General features: G+C 38.5%; 1 protein-coding gene across 8 annotated transcripts; it reads left to right on the top strand.

Moving 5' to 3' along the window:
• The first annotated feature begins 4155 nt into the window (after positions 1-4155).
• On the top strand, positions 4156-8267 carry LOC145788774 (protein argonaute 10-like). Of its 8 annotated transcripts, none has more exons than XR_014333230.1 (4): positions 4156-4668; positions 5682-5800; positions 6650-6795; positions 7343-7749. XR_014333230.1 is itself a non-coding variant. In XM_082874974.1 (3 exons), the coding sequence occupies exons 1-3, from the start codon at positions 4605-4607 to the stop codon at positions 7508-7510; spliced, it is 264 nt and encodes an 87-aa protein (XP_082731100.1). In that variant the 5' UTR covers positions 4156-4604; the 3' UTR covers positions 7511-7749. The 8 variants fall into 8 exon arrangements, 1 of the variants encoding a protein (XP_082731100.1); XR_014333229.1 differs by having other exon boundaries at positions 6896-7749; XR_014333232.1 differs by lacking the exons at positions 6650-6795; positions 7343-7749 and adding an exon at positions 7764-8267.
• Positions 8268-16256: the final 7989 nt, after the last annotated feature.

The following is a 16256-nucleotide window of genomic DNA, read 5'->3' as shown; positions in this document are numbered from 1 at the left end:
AATCTTAAAAAAGAAGAAAAGAATATATAATAGTGAAGGTTTTAGTAAAGAATTGATTGTTTGGGGGAAGAGGTAAAGAAAATGGGCATAGTATTCAAACCTCATACAATAAACCATTTTTCATAAGTGTGCTTTACACAAGAACTAAAATTTGTGGCTCCTTTTTTAACGTTTTATAGATGAACATCTGTGTTTTATGCTTAGAAGACAACATGAAAGAGAGGTATAAATTTCAATCCCCTTCCCTTGGCCAATCAGATATCACAATTCAGAAATTCCTTCGCATCAGAATAAATCACTACAAGAAAACTGGGTATATGAGACAGAACTATTTGCGACGGCACACTTGCCGTCTCAAAAAGTCACTTTTTGCGACGGCAGAAAATGCCGTCTCAAAAAAGCAGAGTATTTGCGACGACACTATTTGCCGTCTTAAAAAAGCAGAGCATTTGCGACGGCACTATTTGCCGTCTCAAAAAATGAGAGTATTTGCGACGGCAGAAAATACCGTCGCAAATACTCTCATTTTTTGAGACGACAAATAGTGCCGTCGCAAATGCTCTGCTTTAATAGTGCCGTCGCAAATACTCTGCTTTTTTGAGACGGCATTTTCTGCCGTCGCAAAAAGTGGCTTTCGTGTTTTTTTTTAGTGAATATTTTTAAAATTTTAAATATTTTTTTTAGATGTAGCTTACGTAGATGTATCTAAAAATTAAAAAATTTATGAAAAAATATTTTTAAAAATTAATAAATACATAAAAATACAAAAAAAATGTATTGAATTATTGTATTTTTTTTTTATATTTTTGGTATTTAGTGAATTTTTAAAAGATTTTTTTTTACAATTTTTTTAATTTTTAGGTGTATTTATGTTAGGTGTCTAAAAATTTAAAAAAATACTTAAAATATTAAAAAAATTCAGTAAAAAAATATAACACGGAAAACAAGAAAGTATAATTTTCTCAAAAGAGTTTTTGGAAAACTCTAACCTAGCATAGTGATTGTGGTTTTGAGATAGCTTCATATATATACAGTCACAAAATGGTTTGAATAAATTCAACGGTATTTTTCTCTCGCAAAAAAAATTAAAAAAAACAATGTTGTCTTACTCTTTTGATATAACATTTCTCTTTTCATTCATTTTTTCATCTTCTTGTCTCTCTGTCTCTATCTCTCTCTCTTCTCTTTATCTCTTTTCATTCATTTCTCTCTATCTCTATCTCTCTCTCTTCTCTTTATCTCTTTTCATTCATTTCTCTCTATCTCTATCTCTCTCTTTTTATGTCTGCTGTTTCTCTCTCTCATTTTCTCTCTGTGTCTCTCGTCTATCTCTCTTCTCTCTATCTCTCTTATCTGTTTTCTCTCTCTGTCTCTCTCACTCATCTCTCTTATCTCTATCTCTCTCATTTCTTTTCTCTTTCTCTCCCTCTCTCTTATCTTTCTATCTCTCTCTATTTCTCTCGCTCATTTCTATTCTCTTTCTGTCTGTCTCTTTTTCTGTGTCTCTCTCTCCCTCATCTCTTTTCGCTCTATTTCTCTCTCTTTTTGTCTATCTCTCGCTCATATCTTGTTTCTCTCTCTTTTTTCTATCTCTCCATCTCTCTCTCTTTCTCTCTATATCTCTTTTTCTGTCTATCTCTCTCTGTCTCTGTCTCTCTCTCACTTATCACTCTTCTCTTTCTCTCTCTGTCTACTTGTCTATTTGTCTATTTCTCCCTCACTATGTTCACCTTGCTCACTCTCTTACTCCCATCTTCTCTATTTATCGAGCTTCTTCTCGATTTATCGATCAACTATAAGAAAATACACTTTTAGCAACCACTTTGTCTATCTCTCTCTCTCGCTTATCACTCTATCTCTGTCTCTGTCTCTCTCTCTATCTCTCTTCTTTATCTGTCTCTCACAAAATTAAAATATTTAAATATTTAAAATTTTTAAAAAATTGATTTGAATTAAGTTTGGAACAGAGTTTTGAATTATCTGTCTTCTTTATTTATTGAGCTCCATTTCGATTTATCGATCCGCTACAAGAAAATGCACTTTTAGCGACCACTTTATCTCTTTCTTGTTCATCACTCTGTCTCTTTCTCTGTCTTTCTATCTCTTTTCTCTATTCGTCTCTCACTCATCTCTCTCTCTCACCACCCATCTTCTCTACCACATTTACCACTACTGCAAATGCCATTCAACTACCACCACTCTTCTCTTTCTCTCTTTCACTCATCACTCTTCTTTCTCTGTCTGTTTGTCTATCTGTCTGTTTGTCTGTCTGTCTTTCGTTCATCTTTCTTCTCTCTATCTCTCTCATTTGTCTTCTCTCTATGTCTCTCTCGCTCATCTCTCTTTTCTCTCTCTTTGTTTCTTTCGCTCATCTCTCTTCTCTCCATTTTTCTATTCTCTCTTTCGTTCATCTCTTTTCGCTCTATTTCTATATGTCTCTCTCATCTCTTGTTTCTCTCTATTTTTCTATATGTCTCTCTTTATCTCTTTCTCTCTCTGTCTCTCTCTGTCTATATCTCTTTCTCTCTTTATCTCTCTCTCACTTATCACTCTTCTCTCTCTCTGTGTCTGTTTGTTTGTCTCTCTCTTCTTTCTCTCTCTCTCTCTCTCTTTCTCTCTATGTGTCTATCTGTCTATTTGTCTCTTTCCCCCATTGTGTTCACATTGCTCATTCTCTCTCTCATCTCTTCTCTATTTACTGAGCTCTCCACTACAAGAAAATGCACTTTTAGCGACCACTTTTTCTGTCTCTCGCTCATCACTCTGTCTCTGTCTCTGTCTCTCTCTTTCTCTCCTCTATCTGTCTCTCACTCATCTCTCTATCTCTCACCACCCATCTCTTTTACCACCTTCACCACTACTGCAAACGCCATTCCACTACCACCATTACTATCACTGTTACCACTTCATCTCTACGACTACCATTACTACTACCATTACCACCACTCTACTACCACCACTACCACTACTGCCATTACTACTACTATTACCTCTCTTTCACCCTTGCCACTCCATCTATTCTACCACTACCACAACTTCACCACTAATCTCCTTCGCCGCCACCACCACCACCACCACCACCACCACCATCATCTCTTATCCACCACCTTCACCACTACTGCCGCTCCCTCTCCTCTACCACAAAAAATTAGTTCATGATTTTTAATAACAAAAAAAAAATGGGCCGCAGAAAAATATCGATCCACTACAAGAAAATGCACTTTTAGCGACCACTTTGTCTCTCCCTCGCTCATCACTCTGTCTCTCTCTCTCTCTCTCTCTCCTCTATCTGTCTCTCACTCATTTCTCTCTTTCACCACCCATTCCCTCTACCACCTTCACTACTACTGCAAACACCATTCCACCACTACCATTACTTCTACTGTCGCCACATCACCTCTACGACTACCATTACTACTACTATTGCCACCACTCCACTACCACCACTACCACTACTGCCACTACTACTACCATTACCTCTCTTTCACCCCTGCCACTCCATTTATACTACCACCACCACAACTTCACCACTAATCTCTTTCGCCATTCACCATCACCACCACCACCACCATCATCTCTTATCCACCACCTTCACTACTACTGCCGCTCCTTTTCCTCTAACACAAAAAATTAGTTCATGATTTTTAGAAATAAAAAAAAATAGGCCGTAGAAAAATATTTTTCATTGACTACAAAAAATTAACTTTTATTTTAGTGGAAAATATTTTTCATTAAAATATATATTACCCCTACTTCTACAAAATAAAAAATAATAATATTTTTTTTTCATTAAAATAAAAATGAAACAAATAAATTTTCAATCTTAGTAACTAAAAAAAAAAAAATTAAAAAAAAAAATTCATTAACTACAAAAAAAATATATATTTTAACAAAAAATAAATTTATTTAATTATTTTTTTATTTTGTTTTTATTTTTCATTCCCGTCCCTTTATTTTTTTCCCATTCCCGCTCCCCCCCCCCACCAAAACAAAAAATAATCCCTAATCTCAAACCCAAAAAATCCCTAATCTTAAACCCAAACCAATCCAAAATCCCTAAAATCTTTAAAATCAAAATCCCCAAAACCATTTAAAAACCAAACCACCCCCCCCCCCCCCCCCCCCCAAAAAAAACAAAAAAATAATCCCTAATCTCAAACCCAAAAAATCCCTAATCTTAAACCCAAACCAACCCAAAATCCCTAAAATCTTTAAAACCAAAATCCCCAAAACCATTTTGAAGCAAAATCTCCAAAGCCCTTGAGCCAAAATTCAACCACGGTGACGGATGACGACGGATCTCATAGCTGATTTGGCTGTTCTGACTTCCCAAACCCTCACCATTCTCTTCACCTTCACCCCTCTTGCTCTCGCTATCTCTCTCTCTCTCTCTCTCTCTCTCTCTCTCTCTCTCTCTGCGAGTGTACTGCAAAAAGCTTCGAAACCCTTGGAATCTGTCAAATCTCGAATCTCATTCACTCATATCTCTACAAGCTCTGCTTTGTGTGTATTGCTTTCTTGCTGCTCTGTTTCCTCCACCCCTAATCACTCATTTCCCCTGCTCTCGATCTTCTCACCAAACTCCCTGACTCATCGACAATCTCATGGCTGAAGGCAAGCTTGATCTTCTCTCTTCCAAATCGTCCGATCAGTCCTGGACCCCCAAAGGTACTTATTCTTTTGCATCTCTCTATCTCCATATATGATTTGTATTGGGTTTGGTTTTTTTAGTTTTATGGATTGGATTGTTATGTCGTTAATGTTAGGTTGGGGATTATTGATCTGAATGTATTTGAATTTTTGCTGACACTTCAATTTTTTAAGTTTAAAATTTTAGGGCTTCTAAGTCATTTTCGGATTTGTCTCTCGGTGGTGTTTCAGATCAGTTGCCTTGTGGTTTTGCTCTTCACATTTTTATTAATAATAATAATAATTACTCGTACTCTTATTTGCTTTAGTTGTGAAACAATACTACATAATTCCTGTGTTGCTTGATTGCCTGGGAAACAGTTGGAAAGAAAGAAAAAGGAGGAAGAAAACTGCGCATTTGTTTGGATTTTAAGTTCTATTTTATTTCGTATGTTTTCTCGGTGATCAAGTAGAACGCTATAAGGTTTATATATATCTATTGATTTTGAGTTTTCAAATCGATTTTTGCTCATTTTGTATTAATATGTTGTGTCGGGAAATCAACGCCATTTTCCCCTGCCTGCTATGAGATCTGTTGGCGCTGACTATTTTGGTATTTGAGATTTGCAGCAAAAATTTAACAAGAGATATCAAGCACACACTTGTTTATCTACATGTATGTGTAAAATCATATATATATTTGGTTTGCTACAATCTTTGCCTTCTCCATTCATGGTTCTTCTTCTTTTCTTCTGCATTTACTGCAACTCTTGTTTTTGGGTGTCGAGTTTTTAAGTTTTTTGTTTTTTTATTATTAGTTTCTGGTTGAGTGTATTTTTGGTTGAGTTGTTGAATGAAATGTGAGAGGCTTGGTTTTCTATTCTGGAAAGAGAATGTTAAATGGTTGTGGTCTGCAATAAAGACTGGGTTTTAATGTGTACCCTCTTTACTTTGCGTGTGAAACTTGGTGCATTATATGAATTGTTTTCCGTATATGTAATCTTTTATTGTTGGTCATCTTGCTGACATGTGTTCCTCTTCTTCGTTTCTAGGTATTTTTAGTACACAATGCAGACTTGAATAATTCAAGTGCCATTTCCCTTCAAAATGTGTTGTCAAGGCTAACCATTTCTTTGCAGAGTTACCAAACAAGGACTTGAACCAGTATGATGTAAGTGATGATGGGTTTTACATTAAACATTTGTGTTAAATAATACACTGCAGCAAAATTTTTAATTTATTTCTGCCTTTCTCACTGTGACATAACAATTGGGTTGGGGCCCTTTAGCTGACATTCAGTATGTTTGTGGTGTGTTGTTTTCTTGTTATACTTTCTGTCACTTCCAGATAAAATTTAACCGGGAAGGCTTTATGTTTGTCCTTTGCTCAATACTGTTGAAACCCTTCTAACTATTATCAAATCTGATACCAGTTTTTTGGTTTCAATCTTGGATTTTGGGTCAAGAAAAAATATGGGTTTTGGTTTATCTGTGCTGATAGCAATGAAACCAACAGTTCTGTTCTTGGCATGTTGAGAAATTACTACAAATTTCTCATACTGTTGAAATTTGAAAATAATCAAATCTGAACCAAATTTTTAGTTTCAATCTTGTATTTTGAGTAAAGAAAAAACATGGATTTTGGTTTATCTGTGCTGATAGCAATGAAGGCAACATTTCTGCTCTTGGCATTTGCATACCTTAGAACCCTTGGCTTCACATTGTTGTCACTACCCTTATTATATGCCCCTTTGGTGTCTATGTTGCTCTCAATTGCTTCTCACCCACTTCTTAATCTTCCAATGCTTTTGGGTAAAAACCCAGATGGGACATTCCCAATTTGGTCATTGATTATGTTCAGTCCATATCTGTATTTTGTCCGATGTTTCTCGGTGTTGCAAAGATTGTGGAGTGGGGAAGCTCCTTTGTGAAGGTTTGTATGTTGGAGGTTGGCCTTACTCACTTGAAAAATTGCCTCCTGGTAACCCTGCTATTGTTGATTGTACTTGTGAATTGCCTAGGAATTTGGAGTTTTCAGGACATGCATATTTGTGCATTCCAACTTGGGATACGAGGGCTCCTCAGCCACGTTAAATTGAATCCACGGTCTGGTGGGCTTGTAGGAAGAGAGCTTAGAAAATACCAATCTTCATTTACTGTGCATATGGTATATGCTTTAAACTTTCTGAGTTTCATGTGTTAGTATTGAGGCAAACTTGGTTTATGAAATACTTGTTTCTAATCCTTGACGTTCTACTAAATTGCAGATTGCTCGTTTGATTTTGTTATGTTGATGCTATTCGTGAGTGCTTTTTTTTTTTTTTTCCCTAGTTTATTGCATCAATGTCTTTTTAAGTAAGGGTTGATAGGGTAGGGAGTAGGCTAAATATGGATTTGTTGTATCAGTGAATGAAATTGGATACTGATTCTTGTATATCAACGTAAGATGAGCTGAACTATATTTTAAAAGCCCAAGGAGTGACAGGACACATGGATTCAAGCTCTATAAAATCAGGCCCTATAACCCTTGTGATTGTAACATAGCCTATGTTTGTGGTGTGTTGTTTTCTTCTTATACTTTCTATCACTTGCAGATAAAATTTAACCTGGAAGGCTTTATGTTTGTCCTTTGCTTGATAGCATTTATAAGATTTTGTTTTTAAAAAATTGTTCTTATTGCTGTGTCATATGCGTGTGTATTATATTGCTTGCAGGTTACTATCACTCCTGAAGTGGCATCAAGAAATGTGAACAGAGCTATCATGGCAGAGCTGGTGAAACTATACAAAGAATCTAACTTGGGGAAGAGATTGCCATCAAGAAATCTCTCTCTAATGAAAGTGAATTTTGAGTCAAACTATAAGGGTGAAAAGTGTAACTGACCCATATTTATTTTTCTGTTCTATATTTTGGGTTAGAAATTTTTCTGTTCTATATGTTGTTGACTAGTTTTTTTTTATAATACTGCTTAAGTACCCCAGTAATAAAATAAAGTCAGTAGTATTGACATTCTTTTCTTCAAATCACAATTGACATAGTTCAATTTTTATTTAATTAGTGATGAACCCTAAATTTGGTCAATGCTTATAAATTGTTTTATTGTTTTGTGCGTGATTGCCGACTGATATTTTGTAGGGAAATGGCAGTTGAAGGTTTGTTTCCTGGTGAAGGTCAAAGGGGAGCTGTTGGTGACTATAATAATCTTAAATACCCAAAACTTGGAGATATGCTAGATTATATTCTTAAACAGCAGCCAGCATTACTAGAGGCCACAGAAATGAGGGAGGCAAAGCTTCTTTCCCTTCAAAAACATATGTGGCTATGATCAAATTTCTGTTGAAATGCTTTGAGGCAGATGCAGAACAATACAAGACAGTAGAAAGAATTCTGGAGTATTGGCCTTCAGTGGAGAATATGTGTTTGCTACTGGAACATGCTATGGCATATGAAGGCTCTGTTGAGTTGCATTCAAATGCCTCCAAGGCACTAAACACTATTGGAACTTTTGTTTTTGATTTATGTTATTTAGATTTGTGAACAACATTATATATGTATTATGCAACATTATGTATTGGATAATTTTGTTGATGTATTGTTATGAATGGAAGAATATTTTAATTATGGATGAATTTTTATTTATATACTGGACTTTTTATATTATTATGTAATTATTGATTTTTTTTATAGTTATTTTTCATTTAATACAGGTTATTTTCATATTTCTAATAATTTTAAAACAGGTTTTTTTTTTTTAAATTTTTTTTTTTGAGACGGCAGAACACCCCGTCTCAAAAAGTAAATTGAACCAGGCTTTTTGCGACGGCACCTATACTGTCGCAAAAGGTAGGGAATTGAATTGAAAAATAAGGCCTTTAGTGACGGTATCATTGCCGTCGACAATAGTCATTAGCGACGGCTCAGGTTGCCGTCAACAATAGTCAATAGCTACGACACTTTTGGCGACAGTATTTTTACTGTCGCAAAAAACCCTTTTAGCGACGGCAATACTGTGCCGTCGCAAAAAAACTCATATTTTCATCCATTATTGGCGACAGAAAATTGCCGTCGCAAAAAAGGCATTTTCCCGTCGTAAAAACAAAGGCGACGGCACTTGCTGTCGCTAAAACCCTTTTGTAACCCCCTTTGTTGCGACCCCCACTTGCCGTCACAAAAAGCCATTTTACCGTCGCAAAAACCTTTTGAGACGGCGTTTGGGGTATTTGCGACGGCATTTTGCCGTCGCAAAAAACAATTTTTTTTGTAGTGAATTCAATTTAGGTACTTAGCAGAAAATTTCAACATGAATTTCAAACTAAAAAGTGGAACAATTTTTCAGATGAAGACAAAGGTTGTATTTTATCCAGGACAAGTAGGTTGGGTTAAATTGATGGGAAAGGTAAGGAAAAAGAAAATTCAAATTGTTTTTCTTCTTTGCATCGCCAAAAAAATGTGGGTCTCACCGTAACAATTTCTTTGAAAGAAACTTTTCTCGAATCCTTTCCGTGAAAAGTATAGGTAATAATATATCAAGGGAAGATTTAAATAATTTTTGTATGTAAATTTTCTTATAAATTGAACAATTAACCCCCCCCCCAAAAAAAAAGGAAGAAAAGAAAAGAAAAGAAAAGTTATTTCTATTTTTTTTTTCTCAAAAAATATTTTCATGAACACTTTTCCAACCAAGCACAAGCCCGACTAGTTAGTTTTTCATTTGCTTTTAATGAAAGGTTATAATATAGGCAGTGTATATACATATAACCACCCAATGTTTGTTTGGAATGAAATAAAAAAAGAATAGGTGGAGATAATCTGGATATTACTATAACTATTCAAATTTTGTTTTAGAATGGTGTAGACGCGCCCGGAGAGCTCATGAGAAAATCTCGTTTTGTTCTCTAGCTACTACAGTTCGGACTCAATGTCACGGTTCTGAATCTAATCTCGCAAAGTGCAACGCAAGACCGATAAATCACCAAAGAGTCCAAATCCGGCAAATCGTTTTGGAAAACTAATTTTTAAGAAAGAAGTGCCAAACATGGACTACTTTGCCAGATACAGAGTCGCCACCTAAATATTTTAGTTTGGGGGAATTTAGGAAACCCTAACTTGTGCCTAAGGCCACGTGTTCGTCATCACCAAAGTTGCCTCGGCTCGGGAACTTGGGTACGAGAGGGGAAGGTCATGCAATGAGCATCCCCGTTCACCCGATCAAAGATCGGCCTGTACTAAGCATGATGCTAGGTTTTATTATTGGCAATCTGTAGACACCCCATTTTTGACCGACCTTGAGACTCAGACGTCACCAGTTGAGCACTTGGTGATATTGCATGTTGTGCTTGTTCAGAAGTCTCAGAGTCGCGGCTGCGAGCCCTGCCTCCGGACTTCCGAACCCTCTTCTGTGCCTTGCCTCGGTTTGCGAACCAGACTCGGTTTTCTCTGTTTCTTTTCGTGAGGGGAGGGAGAGGTCCAGTAGACCATCTCTCAGTGGCCGTGGGCTACATTTTGTGGCCGCAGGCCATTTTGCCCATTTCGGAGTCCGGTTTCCGGTTTTTCGGGACCGTTGGCCGTGTGCCTCGGTTCGAGACCGCCTAACCATCTCCGTTTGCTCTAAATTTTGGCATACATCTTATTTTCTCCCTTTCAAGGGACACTAGGGCCTGAGAAACCCACTTCGTGGCCGAACGCCACTTTCGGTGCTTGACAGCCCATTTTCGGGACCCCGAACTGCGTGTTTTGGCCCCCGAGCATTCGTTTTGCATTGCTTTTCGTTCATTTTTGGCAGGTGCCTCTGTTTCATCACCAGGGAGGTCATTGGAGGGTGGAAGGCCAGCAATTATCTTGGCAACTAGTTATGTTCCATTTTCGCCCTTCGACACCCATTTTTCGCACTTCCGGGCTAATGTTGAACACCTTGGGGCCACTTTCTTGAACTTTGAACCACATACTTGTGATGTACACACATGGGAGGACCCTAAAAGTTGGTGGCCGGCCACTAATGTTACTTGACCATTTTGAACCCCTCCTTCCGGGCTAATGTTGAACACCTTAGGCCCACTTTCTTGAACTTTGAACCACATATTTGTGATGTACACACTTGGGAGGACCCTAAAAGTTGGTGGCCGGCCAGTAATTCCACCTGACCCTTTTGAACCCCTCTTTCCGAGCTAATGTTGAACACCCTTGAGCCACTTTCTTGGACTTTTAACCACAGGGTTGTATTGTACACACATGGGAGGACACCATCATGTGGTGGCCGGCCACTAAACTAGCTTGACCCTTTTGACCCCTAGCCGGCCGGCTAGGGGGTGTGGCCGGCCGGCCACCTGCAACAAAAATACCTGGCCGGCCATGTTCCTTGCAACATCAACTTTACAGCTGTATAACTGTTTCCCCCAGAAAATATCCCAATCCGGGGGATATTTTGTGGGGGAAAGCTTGTCTCCTTTTCCCCCCACCTTTGGCCCCTCTTTTTGGTCCATATAACCAAAGGCCAGCACTTGTATGAGAGGTTAGAAAAAATTGCTTCCAAGTCTTGCATTGCTTCCCCTCTCCTTCTCTCATTTCTACCCTAAAACATTCAAGTTCCACACTTCATTCCTTCATCACCACCAAGCACCACCATCACCACTTCATTTCCAGGAACAAGGAGGGATTCTCAAAGGCTAAAGGTGCTGCAACTTGGTCCAAGAAGCAACAAAAGAATTGTCTCCAAGGCTGAGTTGCCATTTCCCCTTTTTTGAGCTTTTCTTTGCAACATTTCTTAGCCATCTATGCTTTTTGCTTTGAGCTCCGGCCATAACTGAAAGTGGCCTTCTTTTGAGCTCATTTTCATGTCTCATTAAGGGTTCAACCCTGTTTGAGCCCTCCATATTGCACTTGCTTCATTATCCCTCTAAAATGTCATTTTCTTGCATGATATTTTTAGCTTGTGTGTGATTTGTTTTGGAGCATGTTGTAAACTGATAATAGGCTTATTTTGAGTCCCTCTTCAACATTGAAGAAGGGATCAACACTTTTTGGGACTTCCATGTTGTACTTGCCTTTATACTCCTTTTTTGGTCCCATTTTTGCATGCTTTGGCAGCCTATTGTGCTTTGGTTTTTGGCCATTTTACAGTTCTGAAAATAGTCTTATTTTGGTCCATTCTTCATGTTTCATTTAGGGCCTTTCATGGTTTGGGACCTCCATATGTCACTTCATGTTATATCTCTCTTTTGGTCCCCATTCTTGCATGTTTTGTTAGCCTATCATGCTTTTGTTTTTGGCCATTTTACAGTTCTGAAAATAGTCTTATTTTGGCCCATTATCCATGTTTCATTAAGGGTCTTTGGCCGTTTGTGGAATATTTTGCATACCTCATGTTATAGTCTCTTTTGAGCCTTATTTTGCATTGCATTTCTAGCATGTTTGTATACTGTTTTGGAGTTTTTACAATTCTGTAAATATGCTTATTTTTGGTCCCTCTTCAATGTTGTAGAAGGGAATTTTTCAGTTTGGGCTTTGCATATACCACTTGCCTCTTTGGCCACCTTTTGGCCCTTTTTCTTGCATAGGAGTGCAGCCATACTTGTGTTTGTTTTTGGGGTTTTTACAGTTCTGGAAAACATCATATTTTGGGCTCCTCTTCAACTTTGTTGAAGGGCCCTAACCTGTTTGAGGACAGCAGATGTGAGTTGCTTCTTAATCTCATGTTTAGGGCCATTTCTTGCATGCTAGTTTTGCCCTGTCTTGGTTTGCTGTTTGGCCATGCTATAAACTGGAAAAGTGCATATTTAGGGGCTGCCTTGCTTCTGTCTATTCATTGCATGTGCCAATTGTGCATGTTTGGTATAGCTATAGGCCATTTCGGGTGCCAAAATTCATGTTTCGGGACCATTCCGTGCATCGGGTGTACTTTCGCCTCGTTTCGGGGCTGTTTTCCCCCACTTTTCATTGCTGAAAATCCATTAGCATGCTTATATGTCATTTCCATGCATTTACATTGCATATGCCATTGCCTCGGTTTGCGTGCCCGCGTGCACGCATTTCGAGGCACTTCATTTTCATCCGTCGGCCTCTTATGTGAGTGTGGCTGAGGCCCTCTCATGTTAGTATAAGTCCATGTTGCATTCTATATGTCATTTCCATGCCATCGCATTGCGTATGCCATTGTCTCGGTTTGCGTGCCCGTGTGCACGCATTTCGAGGCACTTCATTTTCATTCATCGGCCTCTTATGTGAGTGTGGCTGAGGCTCTCTCATGTTAGTGTAAGTCCATGTTGCTTTCTATATGTCATTTCCATGCCATCGCATTGCGTATGCCATTGCCTCGGTTTGCGTGCCCGTGTGCACGCATTTCGAGGCACTTCATTTTCATTCATCGACATCCTATGTGAGTGTGGCTGAGGCTCTCTCATATTGGTATAAGCCCATATCATATTTTCATGTCATTTGCATTGCGTATGCCATTGCCTCGGTTTGCGTGCCCGTGTGCACGCATTTCGAGGCACTTCATTTTCATCCATCGACATCCTATGTGAGTGTGGCTGAGGGTCTCTCATATTGGTATAAGCCCATATCATATTTTTATGTCATTTGCATTGCGTATGCCATTGCCTCGGTTTGCGTGCCCGTGTGCACGCATTTTGAGGCATCTCATTTTTATAGCATAGTGCATATTAGGTTGTATCTTAGATCGCATTCATACATTTCCTCGGTTTGCGTGCTCGTGTGCACGCATTTCGAGGCATCTCATTTTCATAGCATTGTGCATGCTAGGATTGTATCTTAGTTGCATTCATGCATGTCATGCATATTGCATCGTGTTCGGAATAGGAGTTAGCCCGGGCACGGGAAACGAGGTGCATTTCGTACTCCGAGTGACGGAATGTATCTCAATTCCCCAGTCACTGACACTCCGGATCATCCATGATGGAGTTAGGTCTTGTTGTGTTTTCATGTGCATTCATTCTATATTGAGTTGTGCAATTCGACTCCTCGGCCATCATGCCTCGGTATGCGTGATTGGTGGCACGAGGATCGAGGCATGCATATATCTGTGAAAATACATTGCTATGCCCCTTTCCTGCTCTCTGTTGCAGCAAAATGAAGAATCAACAACTTTTCGGAGCTCGGCACGCTTTCCAAGATTAACTGCTAAACAGAGGCTAATTGGGGCATCCCGGTGGATTTCCGCGCAAGACAACCCGGACATGCATCATCCATCAGAAGCAAGGCAGTCCCTGGCTTGCATGCCAGTTTTACCGCTTTCTTAGTTAATTCATTAATTAATTAGAAATTTGTACATTATTCGGACTGTAATATTTGGACTGTACTATTCTTTCATTTGGGACTGTATTATTTATTCAGACCCTCTGCGCGAGGGCATAACTGTAATAAGTGTGCGTGTGTGTGTTGTATGTCTTCCAACCCCACGTCTTTCTTCCCTTTTATTTATCCGCTTATGATGGTTAGATTAGGGCATATTTCAATTAGCATACAGTATGATAGCATGTTTGAATCATTCATCTGTATTGCATGCACCGGGCTCGGTGCATCATACTAACTGCATTGTATTTTTCAATTCTAAATTGAATACATGATAGTTGTAGCATCTCATATGCCATGTTTAGAATAGCCGAGCCTGCTATAGTTGCATTTTGCATGTGTTGCATTAGGCATTTCTGTATATTTAGGATCATGCATGATTTCTAATGAAGTTTCTATTTTGGCTTGGAATACTCGGTAAGTTTTATGCTTTAGCATCCTTGCATGCGTGTGAGTGACTGCCATGAATAGCATGCTTACCATGAGGCTAATTGCTTATGTGATATAACTGCCTGAATGCCTGTGGGTGAAGGTTGGGTTATTTGGATTGGAACAATTCATTCACTGTGTGTTTTAAGCCCACTAGATAGTGGCAAAACCATCTTTTCTAAGCCCACCTGAGGGTGGCAAAATCTGCATTTTAAGCCTACCTGCGGGTAGCACCATCAAACCATTTTCAAATAAACAAGCATGAAATGTTTTGTTCCAATTCGGGCTATACTTATATGTTGTGTGCATCACATAGTAACCTAGGCTAATAACCAGAATAAGGACACACAAAGTTTTCAAAAATTGATATCATGGTTAGTAGAGGCCGATCTTTGATCGGGCGAGCGGGGGTGCTCACGAAGTGACCTTCTCCAATCGTACCCAAGTTCCCGAGCCGAGGCAACTTTGGTGATGACGGACACGTGGCCTTTGGCACCGAGTCAGGGTTTCCTAAATTTCCCATTAAAAAACATTTAGGTGGCGACTCTGTATCTGGCAAAGCAGTCCATGTTTGGCACTTCTTTCAAAATCTGTTTTCTCAAAACGATTTGCCGGATTTGGACTCTTTGGTTCAGACTTAGAACCGTGACTACAAATCGAGTCCGAACTGTAGCGAGGTCCCCCGCGGGCTTGTTACACAATCCCGTTTGACAAGGATTTCTTTAAGAAGTTGATTTTCTTCTAAAACTAGGATTACTTTTGGATTTTTATAAGTAATTGGATTTCTTCCAAAACTAGGATTACTTTTGGATTTTCTATAAATAGTTGGTTTTCTCCCAAAACTATTTAATTCCTCCAGATCTTCTTTTTGGTTCTTAAGGTTTACATCTGGGGATATTTTGTTAGTTTTCTTTGATGTTTTATTGAGTATTCAACTCATGGTTTAAAGAGAGTACATTAAAGGTTTTGTTTGTTATACACAAGAGAGAGAGAGAGAGAGAGAGAGAGAGAGTTGTTCTTCGGTGGATTCTGAAGAATTCGAGTCTGAAACTTCGGTGGATTCTGGAGTGGCTCATCGTAAAGACAATTTCGAGGTGAAGACGGGGTTGGAAGAGGCATATAGAGGTTGGTTCAATTAGGCGTGGATTCGCTAGGTAATTGAGAGTATACCTGTGTAATTCCTTTAAATCTTCTTAGTGGATTGTTTTGTGGCTGTTGCCCGTGGTTTTTTAATCACAGTTGGAGGTGTCCAATTGTGATTTTTCCACGTTAAAATCGTTGTGTTGATTTGTCTTGATTGTTTGATTGAGATTGTTATATACTGCTTAAAATTGTTACATAATCACAAATCAATATCTAAGGGATTTCTAGATTTTTCACATGATATCTTATTTTTTGAAAACACATGCGTTCTTATTCCAGTTATTAGCTAGATTTACTATGTGATGCGCATAACAAACAAGTATAGACTAGATCACCTAATTTGGAACAAACCATTGTATATTTGTTGTTTGAAAACTAGTTTGAAGTTTGCTACTTGCAAGTAGGCTAAATCGAGGATTCAATGAATTGTTCCAATTCAAGTAATCCAACCTTCACCCACAGGCATTCAGGCAGTTATATCACATAAGCAATTAGCCTCATGGCAAGCATGCTGTCATGTTAACACTCACACGCATACAAGATGCTAAAGCATAAACACTCACAGTGTACTCCGAGCAAAAACAAAGAACTAGTTAGTAATCAATGCATGATCCTAATTCATGTCAAAATGGCTAATGCAACACATGCAAAATGTAACTAGAATAGGCTCAGCTATTCTAAGATGGCATATGAGATGTAACAATTCGATACATGTATTCAAGTAGGGACTGAAATACAATGCAGTTAGTA

This window comes from Camellia sinensis, chromosome 6 (assembly GCF_055761805.1).
Source record: "Camellia sinensis isolate YWXY chromosome 6, ASM5576180v1, whole genome shotgun sequence".
NCBI lineage: Eukaryota > Viridiplantae > Streptophyta > Magnoliopsida > Ericales > Theaceae > Camellia > Camellia sinensis.
The sequence above is the reverse complement of the archived record's forward strand: the minus strand, read 5'-3'. Positions and strand labels throughout refer to the sequence as shown.